Source organism: Aulonocara stuartgranti, assembly GCF_965226115.1.
Source record: "Aulonocara stuartgranti genome assembly, chromosome: 12".
In the NCBI taxonomy this organism is placed as follows: Eukaryota; Metazoa; Chordata; class Actinopteri; order Cichliformes; family Cichlidae; genus Aulonocara; species Aulonocara stuartgranti.
Window position 1 is genome coordinate 39,121,384 of NC_138948.1, and position 16,780 is coordinate 39,138,163.

At 42.7% G+C, this 16,780-nt stretch overlaps 1 protein-coding gene across 8 annotated transcripts in view; it reads left to right on the top strand.

The window, feature by feature from the left end:
* The window catches only part of pdzd2 (PDZ domain containing 2), a 93,370-nt gene extending 81,728 nt beyond the window's left edge, over positions 1-11,642 (top strand). For all 8 annotated transcript variants that reach the window (XM_082555305.1, XM_082555301.1, XM_082555308.1 and 5 more), the window contains 6 exons: positions 4,219-6,439; positions 6,558-6,663; positions 6,738-6,839; positions 8,915-9,158; positions 9,427-9,561; positions 11,146-11,642. In XM_082555305.1, coding sequence (XP_082411431.1) covers positions 4,219-6,439; positions 6,558-6,663; positions 6,738-6,839; positions 8,915-9,158; positions 9,427-9,561; positions 11,146-11,336 — 2,999 coding nt within the window. In that variant the 3' untranslated portion in view covers positions 11,337-11,642. The remainder of the gene's footprint in view (positions 1-4,218; positions 6,440-6,557; positions 6,664-6,737; positions 6,840-8,914; positions 9,159-9,426; positions 9,562-11,145) is intronic.
* The last annotated feature ends 5,138 nt before the right edge of the window (positions 11,643-16,780 follow it).

Sequence of the window (16,780 nt, forward strand, 5' to 3'; positions counted from 1 at the left end):
ACTCCTGCCCCCACTTAGTCCTTCAACCGTCTTACGGAATGAGGTGTTCTCAACAGTAGAAAAGGGCTGCACTTCATTGACTATGAAGTCAAATACCAAGGAATTTACTCTCCTTTGGCTGATGGCTGGAGTGCTAAGAATGGCTTGTTTGAGAGGAGGAGAGGCTGTGTCTTTGCCACTTTGTTCATCACCATGATCCGATGTGTTTGCTTTGGGTAAACTGCGTATAACCCTGGGATGCGTCCTCTGGAAAAAAAAAAAAAAGAGACCGAACAAAAGACAAAATATTACTGATGAAGAAATAGTTTTGTATTCGAGATCACTGCAAAAAGTGCAGCCTTACCTAATGTCCACTAAGGTTGGGCGATTAGACGAATATATCGACTATCAACAATAGGTTGAGCCTTTCGCCGATTGTGTTTACAAGACGAATTTTTAATTTATTTGCCCATGAGTAAGTATAATAATAATGTTGGTTGAAGGCAAGAGAAGCAGTCAACGGGAAATATAATAGTGATGTTTTAACGGCATGAACAAATGCAGCGATTCATTTACTCAAACTCAGAATGAAAGAACAGCAGTAGTCTATGTTCAGGAAAAAATTTAACATTTAATTTAAATAAAGAAACCGCAATGGTGGGTAGGGATACAAAGAAACTGTCTTCTTCTTCCACTTTAACTGTGTTCCAGTGTTTATGTCTTAGACACTCGACCAAACAACAAATAAGTTAAAAACCAAAATGTCACTTCCAGCGACCATAAAAAAATATCAGAGGTAAAGTTAAGGTTTTTTGTGCAATTTGGTGCATCTCAAATAAATAAATGAATAATCCAAAAAAGGAGCAATGTTAATACAGAAACTCCAACAAGGAAAACTTTCTATTTATGTTCTAGATGCGCAAATCAGTCCGTGCATGATTACATTACTCCGCCCACTAACAAGTCACCTGCGCGAATATGTTGGTTATCATCATTTGTTTGACTGACGATTGTTGGTTGGAAAATTTTTAAATCTCGCCCAACCTTAATGTCCACCTTACTGTTAATCATTTTGGGATTGCTTTCAGAACTGCACACGATAATTTGAAGCTAGCAGGTTGTTAATGCTATCCATCAAGTTTAACAGTCTATGAACTAACTTTAGCTAACGTCAGCTAACATTGTTAGCTGATGTCAGCTAACAATGTTAGCTAAAATCACAGCAATATCACATCGAAGCTACTGAAGTGGCACATAGCCCAGGTAGCTACCACAACTAAAATGAGATATTTGCAGTAGGCTAACGTTAGTTTTTAAAAATAACTTACTTGATTTGTTAGGTTGGAGGTGGAGTTTTTGGCGAGGAGAGCATCTTCTTTTTTTGCATTGCACTGTTAAATTTCGCCCATCCCTTTCTTCTTTGAATATGAAATGGTGTTGGAACTTCCAAGTCCGAAACTCTGTTGCGCTGGCGCTGGCTCCGGGTCCATCGTGTGATTGACGCCACCAACAGGACGCGTTTTCTTTTTACAGCCTCTTCTCGCGTGTTTTGTTTGGGTTTCCAGCCGCAATGCGCAGCGTGGAATGACCAGAATTACAGAGGACTGCCATGTAATCCATTTATAACAAAGTAACTGTATTCTAAATACCACCCTTTTAAACAGTAACTGTAACGGAATACAGTTACTCATATTTTGTATTTTAAATACGTAACGGCGGTACATGTACTCTGTTACTCCCCAACACTGATCGGAGGGTTGGTGGTTCAATCCCTGCTGAATATACTGGACAGGATACTAAACCCAACTTGCTCTCTGATGCATCCATCGGAGTGTGAATGTCTCTGAATGTTAGATAGAAAGCAGTTAAATAGAAAAAGTTTTTGTGTGAATGGATGAAAGAGCCTAGTTGTGTAAAGCTTTGAGAAAATAGAAAAGCTCCATTTAAAAACCGTATATATGGACTGCCCAGCTGATTGGCCAATGTCAGACGAGAATAAAAACAAACATTGGCTACTCAGAGCTTTAGACTCTTCCTTCCACCCAACCCTTTCTACATTTCCTCAGTGCAGTAATAATATGTTTATAGCTGCTGTGGTCTGCGTCTCATCACACAGTTGTCTTTGCATTGGGGAAGAAGCACTAACAATATACAGGCTGGATTCCTGATTAGATGCTCAGCTACACTAAGCAGCTGAACATGTCACTTCTGTCACGCTACACTGCTCGTTCACTTTCTGCAGCCTGCCCATCAGCTTACACTCAAACCTCCAGCTGCTGGGAGGAAAACCGTCTCCACTTAATGGTTACGACATGATTAAATCGTATATGTGTGTGTCTTTGAATGTGCGCTTACACTGCTGTGTAGTGCTGTTTCTAAGCCACCAGGTAGTGTTACTCTTTAAGCTTTCACATAGACTGCTGTGTGTTTTCCTTTAATGCTGACCTCAGATGTAGGATCAGCATCCCCGCTCTCTCCTCCCCAAAGCAACCTGCACGCCTCTGACTCTCTGTTCACGGTGACTAACCTTTATATTTTACTTTTAATGACCAATATTAGATTTGCCCTGTAGCTTCACACTAGGCGTAGTGTAACATTAATCTTTATGTAACACAGAGATTGCTGTGGGGCACTAAAACGGGGAGTCTTTCCACATGTCTGTTTTAAAGTCATCATGTCTCTCTGAGTAAACATGTCATCATAGATCAACATTACTGATAAGCAGGCGAAGGAAAAAGGAGGAAAAGTCACTTCCTCTGATGATAACCTGTCCATATACGCTGCTCCTGACAGTTTCAGTTCTGTAACTGGTAAACAGAGACTTCTTCACATCTTTGCATGTTAGACACTAAAGTGCAAACATGTGTAATACAAGAGAGAGCAGTCGATCATGTGACTTCCTGGATCAGCCACAGCAATGTCTCCAGCTAAGTCCTGCAGTTGACCAGCTGAGTATACATCTGTGTACAGTAGCTTTAGTCTTTCCTTATGAGATTGTAGATTATAATATAATGCAACCCTTTTGATGCATATCACTGTATCGTATGTAATAGTATTGTACAGTGTGGCTGTATGCATTCCCTCTGTATGTTAGGAGTCAGCAGTTCACAGCAATGACTGTATCAAATATAACACAGTTGATAGAGTCATTGGTTCAAATCAGAGAGAAATCCATTCGGGTTCATTTCACGCTGCTAACATGAGAAAAGGTCTTTAATCACTTCACCTTCATGACGGCGCCTCACCTCTCATGCAACAGGCTGAATTACATAGATACATGTTATATAGTGGTGCAGCGGATCGCGGTTGATCCGTAATCTGAACCGATCCCACTCCACGGTTCGGCACGCACGTGGTCCGAAGATTCGAAAAAGAAGAAAAAAAAAGTATGTGTATGGTGCGCGTGGTAGGTCTGTCAAGCGATAGCTATGGCCAGCGCTAGCGGTCCAAGTGGAGGAGCAGAGGAGTTTGTGGCATTTAAGCAGCCCTTTGCTGCCCAGCCCGACCGGGCTAAAGCTATTACAGAAGCTACTGGGGTGTTTAGCTGCAGACGGGAGGCCGTATTCTGTTGTGCAAAACAAGGGGTTTAAACTATGATGAATGTGCTTGAGCCACGCTATGATATCCGGTTGCGCGTCCACTTTAGTGGCAAGATCATTCCAAGCATGTATGAGCAGGAGAAGTTTAAAGTTATGGCTGAACTGTCCCAGGCATCTTCTGTTGCCCAACTACTACAAATGGGTGGAGCTCCAGGGCAGCGGAGTGCGATGTAATGAGCAGTGTGTATTATTGTAGGGTCTACCTTACAATATAAAGCACCTTGAGGCGACTGTTGTTGTGATTTGGCGCTTTATAAATAAAACTGAATTGAATTGAATTGAGTGGTAGATACAAAGCCCTATACTGCACTATATTGTACCATAATTTTTTTTAATAACTGCGTGGAATGAATCTTGAGTTGAATGTTTTTAACAGGCAAAAAATACTTCAATAAGTAAATGTTAAATTTTTGTCTTTTTTCTTTTTTTGCTGATCCGAAAATTGATCAGATCCAAACTGTGAGATTTTTGATCCGTTGCATCACTAATATGTACACATAAATAATTAAACTTACACATCAAATTATATCATATAAATTACAATTCACTGGTTTCATATTTAAAAAAATATGTAATGTAAATTATTCGTTGTTACCAACCTCCTCTCATTCGATCCTGATCTTTTCATGTCTTGTGCCAGCTGTAGATCGACTGCTCAGCCTGGGAGGGACTGTGTGGTCACAGAGCAGTGATGGATCCACAGTGGATCCAGCCAAATCTGTTCAGGGGGGGACTGATCAAGTAATAAGAACACATTTAGGAAAAGCCACAATCCAACCAGACTGTAACTTGCCCATCGTCAATGTAGACGACGTGTTATCAGATGTGAGCCGCGACACCAGTGAGGAAATATCATGTGATGAGCCTGAAACCTGCTGTCCAGGCCAACATGGTGCAGCCCTGTGTGAGAAGCCTCCTTTGGAAGCCAGAGATGAAAAGGGTGCTGCCTTTCTGATGAATAAATGTGTGAACCAACAGAAAGAAGGCAGCTCTGCAGTTTTCAGCGGATCAGGTCCAGAAAAATCAAATCCTAGTTGTAAACACATGGATCCCACTGCAGATGTCAGTGGTTCAAACAGTGATTGCAGTGCAGTGGTAAAGAACATGGCAGATGGTATTGGTGGTGTCTCTTCTACACGGTCACCATGCCAGTTTCTTAACAGTACAGCACCTGTTTCTGCTACAGAGCCACACTTTGACAGAGTTAAAGCGTGTGCAGCATCCAGACACACGAGCGTTTACAGAAACCATGCTCCACCAGCAGCCCACTCCGTCACTGAAAATCTGCATGCAGACGTCTCCCAAAGATCAGATTTACTGAGGTGTGACGACACACAAACATATTCAGTGGAATCCAACCCCTCAGGCTCCAGGCTATCCAAAATGTCAGGGTCAGTGAGCAACAATCACAAAGTCGTGCAGTGTAAAGATACGTTAAAGCCTGACGCTCGCTCCTTACCTAAGACAAGCTCAAAGCTGAAACACCTCGGTTACTCAGACAGTCCTGTGTGGAGGAGTAACTTCAGACTTCAGGTTGAAAGTGGTCCTTCCACACTTAAAGGTTTGAGTATTAAAAAGAAGAACAGCCCAGAGGAGCCTCTTCAAAAACTGTTGGGGAGTCCAGTCCCTGCAGATACAAAGGCTTCCTTCAGACAGTCAACAAATCCAGCAGCTGTGGTAACCATTGGGATTTTGAAGCCCACTAACCAGCCTGATGTCAGGAGTGGCCTAGCTGTGGCCGGAGCAGGTGACACAAAGCAAATAATGACTGAGCATGGAAATTCAGATGGAGCTTTGCAAACTGTGCAGCTGCCCAAAAAAGATATGCACGTAGGTTACGAAGCAAAAGCTGAATCACATGGACCTGCCACTCAGAGGACATTCATGGAAGTGCGACTGTCTTCCTCATCATCATCATCATCATCGTCAGCAGCAGCAGCAGCAGCAGCTATGTCACATAGAGACAAAAAGGTTTCAAAAGAAAATAAACACAGAAATGATACAGATGCACGATTAGCAGCAATGCATTCATCCACTGTCACCGCAGAAGAAAGAACAGCTGCCTCGGTCACCAACACAGCATTTCATTCACTGTCTTCTACAGCAGCTCATTCAACAAGTAAAGGTTTCAAACCTGTGACAGTTATGGAGACAGAAGAGACAGCGAAGTCCAGCACATCCAGACTGTCCACACAGACCCTGTCCACACGGACCCTGTCCACACAGACCCTGTCCGCACACACTGCCTCGTCTGCAGATTACAGTCCTTTCTCTGTCCGACATAAAATCAAATCCTTTGAGAATCTGGCTAATGTTGACAAGCCCCTGGTGAAAAGCAGTGATCCTCAGCCGTATGCGCTGGCATATAGAGCCCCGCTGAACCAAAGGATTGCAGGTTATATGGAACTGGTTAATGCTGTTGACTTCCGGACACGGCAAAGGAGTTTTAGCTCTTATGTGGAAAATCTGCTTCCAGCCACATCCTGTTCTCTTCGTCTTCGTAAGTCTTCTAAGAATGAAGTTCACAAAGCTCCAGATGGGGCTGCACCACACACTCCTCCAGTGCTGCGCAAGAAACATGGCAGACTTCTCTACAGTAGGTTACGGCAGCTCAGGGCTCTCAGCATGCCTGAGCTGGAAAAACTGTGCAAAGAGGACGTTGCAGGAGGGTGCAGCAATGCAGATAAAACAGACTCTGACACCCAGTCCACTATAGCCCCAGTGACTGACAGCTTTCCAACCTGTGCAACTCCAATGAAAGCAGATTTGAACAGCGTTAACCACAGTGAGGCTGAAGTCACTGAAGAGACTGCTCAGAGGACCCGAGAGACCCATGGCCGGCAGCTCGGCTGGTCCATCAGGTGAGACTTTAAACCAGTCATTGTAAATCACAGCAGCTGCTTTGCTCCAAACATAACTGTGAAATGTGGGTGAAAAAAACACATTAAATGTCCTGATTCGATGGCTTTTTCTCTGCAGTTTAGAGGAGCTGTCGGCTTCACCTGTGAGTCAGTGTAAACTGGAAACACTGCTGTCCTCACTAACAGCGAAAGCTTACATATCAACCCTGCTTCAGCAAACCAAGGTAATGTCTCACTGCAGATACAGAGTCCAGCTGAGTTTGAGTGTTCTTTATTTGTCTCTCTGTGTGTTTTGCAGACTAACAGAAATACTCGTCTTGTTGTCCTGAGTAAAGGAGAAGGTTCAGGACTTGGTTTCAGTATTGCTGGAGGAGTTGACCTCGAGCAAAAGGACATAACTGTAAGTACAAGATGTTGAATCTCTGTTCAGATTCACATCCTTCAGATTTAAACAATAATGTACGGTGACTGTTGCAACAATTTAAAGCACATTTTCTTGCACATTCATTTACTTGCCTTGAATGCCTCACTAAGATATGAAGATTCAGTTAGTCCAGAAAATCTCAAGAAAAGTTTCTTCAAGAGCAAAATGCACCAAACAGTGTGACAAAGCCCACTCTGCTGAGGGAAAGTTCATTAGAGTCACCAGCTACAGAGGTCAAAGGTTACCAGCAGCTCAGATTACAAAACACAACAAGCCTTTCAAAACTTCAAGCAGCAGACATTTGAGGACTTACAGGATCTATAAGGACTTAGAGGACGTTTGAGGACTTACAGGATCTATAAGGACTTAGAGGACGTTTGAGGACTTACAGGATCTTTAAGGACTTACAGGACGTTTGAGGACTTACAGGACCTTTAAGGACTTACAGGACGTTTGAGGACTTACAGGACGTTTGAGGACTTACAGGACGTTTGAGGACTGACAGGATCTTTAAGGACTTACAGGATCTTTAAGGACTTACAGGATGTTTGAGGACTTACAGGACCTTTGAGGACTTACAGGACCTTTGAGGACTCACAGGACGTTTGAGAACTTACAGGACCTTTGAGGACTTACAGGATGTTTGAGGACTTACAGGACCTTTGAGGACTTACAGGATCTTTGAGGACTTACAGGACCTTTGAGGACTTACAGGACCTTTAAGGACTTACAGGATCTTTGAGGACTTACAGGATCTTTGAGGACTTACAGGATCTTTGAGGACTCACAGGGTCTTTGAGGACTTACAGGGTCTTTGAGGACTTACAGGAGGTTTTAGGACTCACAGGATCTTTGAGGACTTACAGGACGTTTGAGGACTTACAGGACCTTTGAGGACTTACAGGATCTTTGAGGACTCACAGGACCTTTGAGGACTTACAGGACCTTTGAGGACTTACAGGATCTTTAAGGGCTTGCAGGATCTTTGAGGACTTACAGGACCTTTAAGGATTTACAGGACGTTTGAGGACTTACAGGATCTTTGAGGACTTACAGGGTCTTTGAGGACTCACGGGACCTTTGAGGACTTACAGGGTCTTTGAGGACTTACAGGATCTTTGAGGACTTACAGGACCTTTGAGGACTCACAGGATCTTTGAGGACTCACAGGACCTTTGAGGACTTACAGGACGTTTGAGGACTTACAGGACCTTTGAGGACTTACAGGACCTTTGAGGACTTACAGGATCTTTGAGGACTTACAGGATCTTTGAGGACTTACAGGACCTTTGAGGACTTACAGGATCTTTGAGGACTTACAGGATCTTTGAGGACTCACAGGGTCTTCGAGGACTTACAGGAGGTTTTAGGACTCACAGGATCTTTGAGGACTTACAGGACCTTTGAGGACTTACAGGATCTTTGAGGACTTACAGGGTCTTTGAGGACTTACAGGACCTTTGAGGACTTACAGGATCTTTGAGGACTTACAGGATCTTTGAGGACTTACAGGACCTTTGAGGACTTACAGGGTCTTTGAGGACTTACAGGACCTTTGAGGACTTACAGGACCTTTGAGGACTTACAGGACCTTTGAGGACTTACAGGACCTTTGAGGACTTACAGGATCTTTGAGGACTCACAGGACCTTTGAGGACTTACAGGAGGTTTTGCTAACATTTTGGTGCCACAGCACAGCTTCAGGTCCAGTGGAGTCTTGATGGCTCAGCCCTGTTTTGGCAGCAAAGGGGGACTGATAAAATATTAGGCAGGTGGTCATAATGTTGTGTTTGATCAGTGCACTTAATTAGTTCATGGCAGATGCAGAAAGGACTGGTTAACCTGAGAGCAACAGTGATCGACTGAAATCAGTCACATATTGCTCAGTGAGTAACTGTCACTGTTGCACCAACTCACCGTGACCTCTCACAGTTTTGTAAAGGCCATGATCCTCCAATAATTCAGGAGACCCATCTGCTTAATGAACACATAATAAATGTATTTAATACATGACTGAATGATATGTATTATTAATATGTTTTTGTCCTCAGGTTCATCGGGTCTTCACGAAAGGTGCAGCTGGTCTTGAAGGTACAATCCAAAGAGATGACAGCATTTTATCCATAAATGGCACCAGTCTGGAGGGTAAAACACACGCAGAGGCTAGATCCTGTCTTCATCAAGCCAAGCAGTCCAACCAGGTCTTAGTGGTCATTCACAGAGACAAAGACAGTGTGCAGTGTATCTCTGACAGACAAGCCTCGGCTACCCAGAAGTCTTTGGAGCGTAGCGGAGGTAGGTTTCCATCTCCAGTGGGTACACAGAGCTTCCTGTAATATTCTCATTGGCTGTAACGTCGGTTTCAAATCACTCTGATGCTGTCTGACTTAGAGTACTTCTTTCGTCAGAGCATTTGACCCTTTTAAATACAAACATTAACCTTGCAAACAGCTCTGCCCGTGGTGTGGTTTCTGCAATCAGCTGAAGTCCAGCGGTCAGCAGCAGCATCCTCTCTTAGGTTTATATCTAACTTCTGTCCTTCTTGGTGTGGGATGTCTTTCAGCTGTGGATGTCAGTCCAGATGGTGCTGTAACAGTGGAGCTTCATAATACTTCTGTTGGACTGGGCTTCAGTCTGGAGGGGGGCAGGTCTTTGAGCCACGGAGACAGGCCTCTCACTGTCAAACGCATCTTTAAAGGTGACTTTTTCTTCTCAGACAAAATGCACACACACTGTGACGTCACAGTGTGTGTGCCGCTGTTAACAATGAACACAAGGTTTCCATGTGACGTAAACTGTGTCTTTGTAACTGCTGGTGTCACAGACGATAATGTTAACATGAATACTGATTCTTGTTTGTTAAAGATTTTATCACATAAACCTTCGGGCTCAAACATAAACATAATGCTACATAGATAACTAGCTTAGCAAACAAATTCAGCCTGGTGTGAATCACAGGGAACATGACTAAAGTCGTTCCACCTCCTGTGTTTCAGTGTACACTCCTTCCTGGTTTCATTCATGCTTTCTTAAAAAAAAATCCCAAAACGGTCATTCTCTTATTTTGTAGGTGCATTTGTAATGAACAGCAGGGATCAGGGGATAGGGCACACTCACTGCAATTCTCAGGACTTTAATCATGAAGCTACAGCAGCAGTTCTGCTTGCATTTGCACAAACTTAACGTATATTTTTCCGGGTCTTTAGCCACAGACACAGATACTTTCATCAGTGGGACACAGAGTGGACGCTACCTTTGTGTTCGTTCATTCAGTAAAAGTTAGTGATTGAAGCCGACTTCAGTGCAGTGTTTGAGCATCAGAAGAGAAAGTAAACACAGCCATCACAGTGAGATCAGTTTATTTTCTTTACCCCTAATTTCTTTAAGAGCTTTAATAGCTGTAGTGCTACTGGGAGAAACACAAAATCTAAGCTGTTTACACTGTGTCTGCCTTAAATCAAACAACGTGACTGTTATAACAGCATTGGCATTTCTGTTTGGATGGAAACTTGTTTCCCCCACAGCATTTTCCTCTTGTGGTCAAAATTTGTTGCATAACTTAAAATTTGTGGCACTTGGGTTAGCACGGTTACCTCACAGTAGGAAGGTCCTGAATTCAGTTGTCTGTGTGCACGTTCTCCCCGTGTTTGCCCGGGTTCTCTCCGGCTTCATCCCACAGTCCACAGACATGCAGTCAGTCGGGTTGGGTTAACTGGTGATTCTAGATTGTCCACAGGTGTAAATGTTCGTGTGAATGGTTGTCTGTCTTTCTGTGACAGACTGGTCACCTGTCCAGGGTTTACTCTGCCTCTCGCCCTATGATAGCTGGGATAGGCTCCACCCCCCTGCGACCATGATAAGGATAAACAGAAGAGGATGAATAGATGGAATGCTGGAAAGTTCAACAAAATCAAACTTTACATTTGTTGAACTTTGACCTCAGTGACCATGACAGCTGCATGCGTGTTTTCTTGGAACGGCCACACTGAAAGTAATGATTGCAGTGTATCCTGTGTGAAAGTACCTTTATTATTTATTTAAACACAAATCTTTGACTTAATTCAAATAATGAGAGTCTGTGAGATATGCATATATTAGAGGAGAAATCAGAGGCTTAAATCTGACAGACACTGACAGGGAAGGTTGGTTATAGCCAGGTGAATGGCCATCTCTCAAATCATAGCTATAATTTGAATATATCTTCAGCGTGTAGATCATAAGTAGACCAGAGTAAAATAAGGAGCTTTATCTGAGTCTGAATTGCTGTTCATGTCTAACACAGGAGGAGCTGCAGAGCTTTCCGGACTTATCGAGGTTGGCGATGAAGTCCTGTCTATCAATGGTGGTTCTCTGGAGGGACTCATGCACCATGATGCCTGGAAAATGATCAAAGCCACTAATGAAGGGCCTAACCAGCTCCTCATACGCAAGCAGAGCAATGTGATGGTAAAAAACAAGGAAACGGAGTCCTGACAGGCTCTACTGTTCAAGCGGATACGTTTAAAAAAAGCAGTTATACATTTTGATGGTTGGACTTTTTGGTTAGCCTTTTTAAAATATCTTTGTATTTAATAATTGGCTGGACACTATTGTGGTGCATAATACGTAATTATGATTTTTCGAATGAAGAGTTCAGTTTATTTATAATAAATTAACTTTTGAACACTCAGAAATAATACATTTGTAAGGCATTCCTTTTTTAAAATAAAGTTGATATGTTGACAGAAAATTTGCAGGTGACTGTGGCTCTAGCATTCCAGCTTATACATCCACACTATATGCCTCTGTACCTATTCACCTATATGGACATCAAGACGAGGGAGCTCTTTGCCATTAATGGAGGAGTTCAGGTATCGGGTATGAAGGTAGCCGATATGGACAATGGCTCCATCCGGTGCTGCAGCCATCTTTCCGGTGCTGGACACAGATATGTGTATATATATATACACATGTATATACACATGTATATATATATATACACATGTATATATATATATACACATGTATATACAGCTAGAGGGCATATATGGTATCACTCTTGGCTGGAAGCAGTGCTTAAACAATGGAAAAAACACAAACTTTGTCCAAAAACCTCTCATGTTTAGCTGTTTTCCACTTTTTCTTTGGTCATTTTAGCCTTTTTGGCCAGGGTGAAGGGAGTATCTGCCATCAAACAAGAAGACAGCTGCATGTAACTACGAGGGTGTTTGCTAGTTCACCTTACATGCATTAATGTAATAACGCGGTTAGCCTACTCAACGTAAATTACACACGAACAACATGAAGCTACTCACGCAGAGAAGAACGGCTGCTGCTGCATCATCATCCTCATCATTTCTGCTACACTGGCAGGGCTAGGGGCCAGGACTCTCCTCTTCGGGTTCTTGGGGGATGTTGCTAACTCCGGGTCCGATAACAGGCACCACACCCGCAGTAGATGTGCTCGGTGTGAGGTCTCGCAGCAAGCTATCAAATACGGCGCATTTTTCGGCTTTTAAAAAAAACGCTATACGTCGCCAGGTGTTTCATCGGATTTGAGGTGTTACCTCCTTTGACAGTATCACAGTATCAGCTTAAAGCACTTGTTGCTGCTGAGTTTCTATCTTTTGCTGTGAAGTACAGCCAGACTTTGACCGCTTAGCCTTGGGCATTTTTAATCTGTAGCACTGCTCTAAAAGAACGTACGTACCTGGACCCGCCTACTATCATTGGAAACGTAAAATGATTGGCTAGAATTCAAAGTGTATGACATCTCAGGAAAATAAAGCACCGAAATAAGGCACCGAAATGTGCGCTGCTTTTCGGTCTGGTTACTACCGTTTATGTCAGAACCGGTGCCACCATGGCACCGGACACCGGTACCCATCCCTATACATATATATATATATATATATATATATATATATATATATATATATATATATATATATATATATATATGTGTGTGTGTGTATATATGTATACAAGAAAATATATAAAAATTTGCCTTTTGGGAAGTCTTTATCCTTCAAGCTCGGGTCCTCTACCAGAGGCCTGGGAGCTTGAGGGTCCTGCGCAGTATCTTAGCTGTTCCCAGGACTGCGCTCTTCGGGACAGAGATCTCTGATGTGGTTCCTGGGATCTGCTGGAGCCACTCGGTCATCTTGGGAGTCACTGCACCTAGTGCTCCGATTACCACTGGGACCACTGTTATAGTCACCCACTACATCTCCTCAGCCCTTGGTATACCTCAAGCTTCTCGTGTTGCTTTTCCTTGTGTATCTTTTTCCTTCCTTTTCTCTTGCCTCACCTATCAATACAGCCTCTTTCCCTTGATTGTCTACCTCTGCAGTCCAGTTGGTTTGGCATCACCAGTTTGTCCGTCTGTACCTGGAAGTCCTACAGGACCTTAGCTCGGTCATTCTCCACCACTCTAGGAGGCATAACCTACTTTGACCTCGGGACTTCCAGGCCATTCGGCACAGATGTTCCTGTACACTATGCCGGCCACTTAGTTATGGCGTGCCATGTATGCCCTGCCTGCTAGCATCTTGCACCCTGCTGTTGTGTCCTGGATTGTCTCAGGGGCATCTTTACACAGCCTGCACCTGGTGTGATATTAAAATACTGATAAACTATAATAAAAATGACACTGGAACATCACTGACTCTAAGTTATCCTGTTGTAACTGAATCTATTTATAGTGTTTCAGGGGTAAAAACGCAAAATATTTAGTTGATGTGTATCTGAGTTTTATTCATGATTTACTGCTAAGACTTGAGATACTTTAAATATGTTAAAATCTTTGGGTTGTTTTTTTTTTTTGCTTTGTTTGTTTTTTACATAAATAGTAAAAAAAAAATAAAAGTAAAAAAATAAAAAGAACTAATTCCATCTGAATTTTCAAGGAGGATAGGGAAGATGTTAATAATGCTGCTATCGATAACACGACTGAAGGAATCTGTTATTTGTGGACACTCTTTGCACTGATGAAGAAAATGCTTTGCATCAGTTTCTTGTTTGAAAACAGAGTTTCTCGTCTGTTGCACAGTTTGACTAACAGAACCACTTGCAGTTATTTCTGACATTGACCATTGGAGGGCGCTAAAGTGCACAAAATGTTTGTCAGCAGCCTGAATGGCCCACAGGAAGAAGCTGTTTTTGAGTCTGTTGGTGTGGGAGGTGATTGATGTGAGGGGCCAACCAGAGGCCAGCGGGTCAGACAGGTGCTGAGTGGGGTGCGAGGGGTCACCTGTGATGGCCCTGGTTTTCCTGAGACAGGAAGATCTGATGATGGCCTCGAGGGGTGGCAGAGGGCAGGCAATAAATTTTTTGGTCAGTGTTAATTACACTCTGCGCAGCTGTCCTGTTCTCAGCTGTGGCACACCCAGCTAGTAGGAGAGCACATGCTCCGGTAGAAGGCCAGCAGCAGCAGGTTGTTCTTGCTGAGGACACGGAGGACGTGCAGCTGCTGCTGGGCCTTCTTCACCAGGGTGATGGAGGTGTGGGTCCAGGTGAGATCAGCTGAGATGTTGGTACCCAGAAACCTGAAGGTGGAGACAGCTCCACCTGTTCTCCATGTATAATGAGAGGGGAGTGGACCTGTCTGTGCCTCCTGAAGTCAGTTATGAGTTATTTTGTTTTAAAGATGTTCAGCTTCAAGAAGTTAGCTCTTGACCTTGAACAAACACAGATAAAAGCTAAAATGGAGCAACTGGAAATTTAGCCTGCAATTGCAGCATCCAGTGCAAGGCTGAAAGTGTTCGAGGAGTGATTCACGGAGGAGTCCTTTTAAAAGGTGAAATATATTTATATATTTAATGATTAGATCATTAAAAAATCGATACTTCACAAATAAGTTATGTATTGGCCCAAATGTTGATGATCCCTCATTCTTCCAGATTGCAGCCTTGTTCTTGGGGGTGATCTCAGCCTGGGACTAAATGAAGAAACACAGCAGAACCTCAGCGCTGTCAGCAGTCCACAAATATAATCAAACAGTCCATGAGCGACTTTGGGCTTTGCGATGCATGGCACTCCTTCACCTCGACATTAAGGAATCGTCTTTCTTCTCACATGTCCATCACTCCTACTCTCATCTGGATTATTTCCCATCAGCAGCTCACTGCTCAGTGACATCTTAGACACTGAGATTCACCCTAGCCATCATGCTCCTGTATTTCTAACACTAAGACATAAGAAGAATACTACACCACGTAAAAACTGGGGATTTATATACATCACTGCTCAAAGATGAAGGCTTAAAGAGTGGACTTTATATTTAGACTATAATGAGCTGTGTGGAACATCAGCATCTGTTCTCTGGGAATTCAATTCAGTTTTATTTATACAGCACCAAATCACAACAACAGGTGCCTCAGGGAGCGTGTTATTGTAAGGTAGACCCTACAATAATACATACAGAATCGCTTTTTTAATATAATTTTTTTTGCCCAAAACGCCAGAATCTCAGGTTAAACCTCACAAATTTCCAACAACCACCAAACAGCTAAAACAGTAAACGAGAGCAGGAACACGGATTCTGCACAAAGACGTAAACACAAAGCGCCGCGGATCAGAATCAGTGAGATGTCGCCCTTCTCACCCGACGGCACGGACACGGTCGGGGCTGAAAGGCGACAGCTCGCTGATTCCGGTGTTTCGGCGGGTCGAGCTTTGTGTTTACACCCTTTTTGCGCTGATTCAGAAGCTGCAGGTTTTATTTCTCTCCAAACGGTATTGACTGAACCAGCAGCAAAAGAAGATCCAAACTACAGATAAACATCGTCATGAATTCACTCTGACTTTTGCTGTTTTGCTTCCACCAGGATAAAATCACACTTTGTGCACAGCTCTCTCTCTCTCTCTCTCTCTGTACTTCAAGAACAGTTTCTTAAAAATCTGTTTTCTGCATTATTCGCTTGCTTGTTACGCACAAGTCTACCGTTGTTTACAGGCTGTCGGACGCTGTTTTTTTTTCCTTTTACTTACGTCCGAAAAGAGAGCCTCATTTCTGCTGTTCAATACTGAACAAATTTAAAGTTTTTAAAATTATGCAAAATTGCAAAACTCTCAGCTGTGTCTCTAAAACCTCTGTAACTCTGCTCTTCTTCACCTCAGCAACATCAGGTAATGTTCAGATGTTGATTAATGGTTTTCTTTCGTTTCTTTCCAGGCCAGGAAAGTCACCTTCATGTTTTTCTGTGTTTTATCCTCAGTTACTTTGACACAAAGGCCTCTGCTGTGATGCTCACACCTTTGATAAAGTCTGGAAAGTGTCAGCTTCCTTTTTATAGATATATAAATATGGAAATGTACTGATGCATGATCTGAATTATAATATTTCTGACTGTCTGAGGCAAAATTTCCCCGAATCGAATCGAATCGTGGATCAAATCGATTCGGGACCTTGTGAATCGGAATCGAATCGATTCTAGAAGTCAGTGACGATACCCAGCCCTACTAGAAAAACCATCAAATATTTACAAGAAGCCTACGTGTCAAGATCAGGAAATACTGAACAAAACACGCAAAACAAAACTAGAATTAAATGAAATCATTAATAAAAAAAACAGTTCTTAGTACAAAGACTTCACTTGCAGAATTTTGAACATGGTAATAAATCCGGTCGATTTCTGGCTAACCAGCTAAAAATAAAGAAAGAAAAAACAAGTATATGTGCTGTTAAAGATTTATCTGGGAACACAATATATGACCCTGAAAGAATAAGCAACACACTGTATATCCCTCAAGCTATCGTCCAATATCCCTTATTAATGTAGACCTCAAAATAATCTGCAAAGTTCTCTCAAAGAGATTAAAGAAGATACCTCCTGATGAAACTGGTTTCATAAAAGGCAGACACTCATCAAAAAACAGACGTAGATTACTTAATTTAATAGACTACTCATGCAGTAAAAACCACAATATTGTCTCTA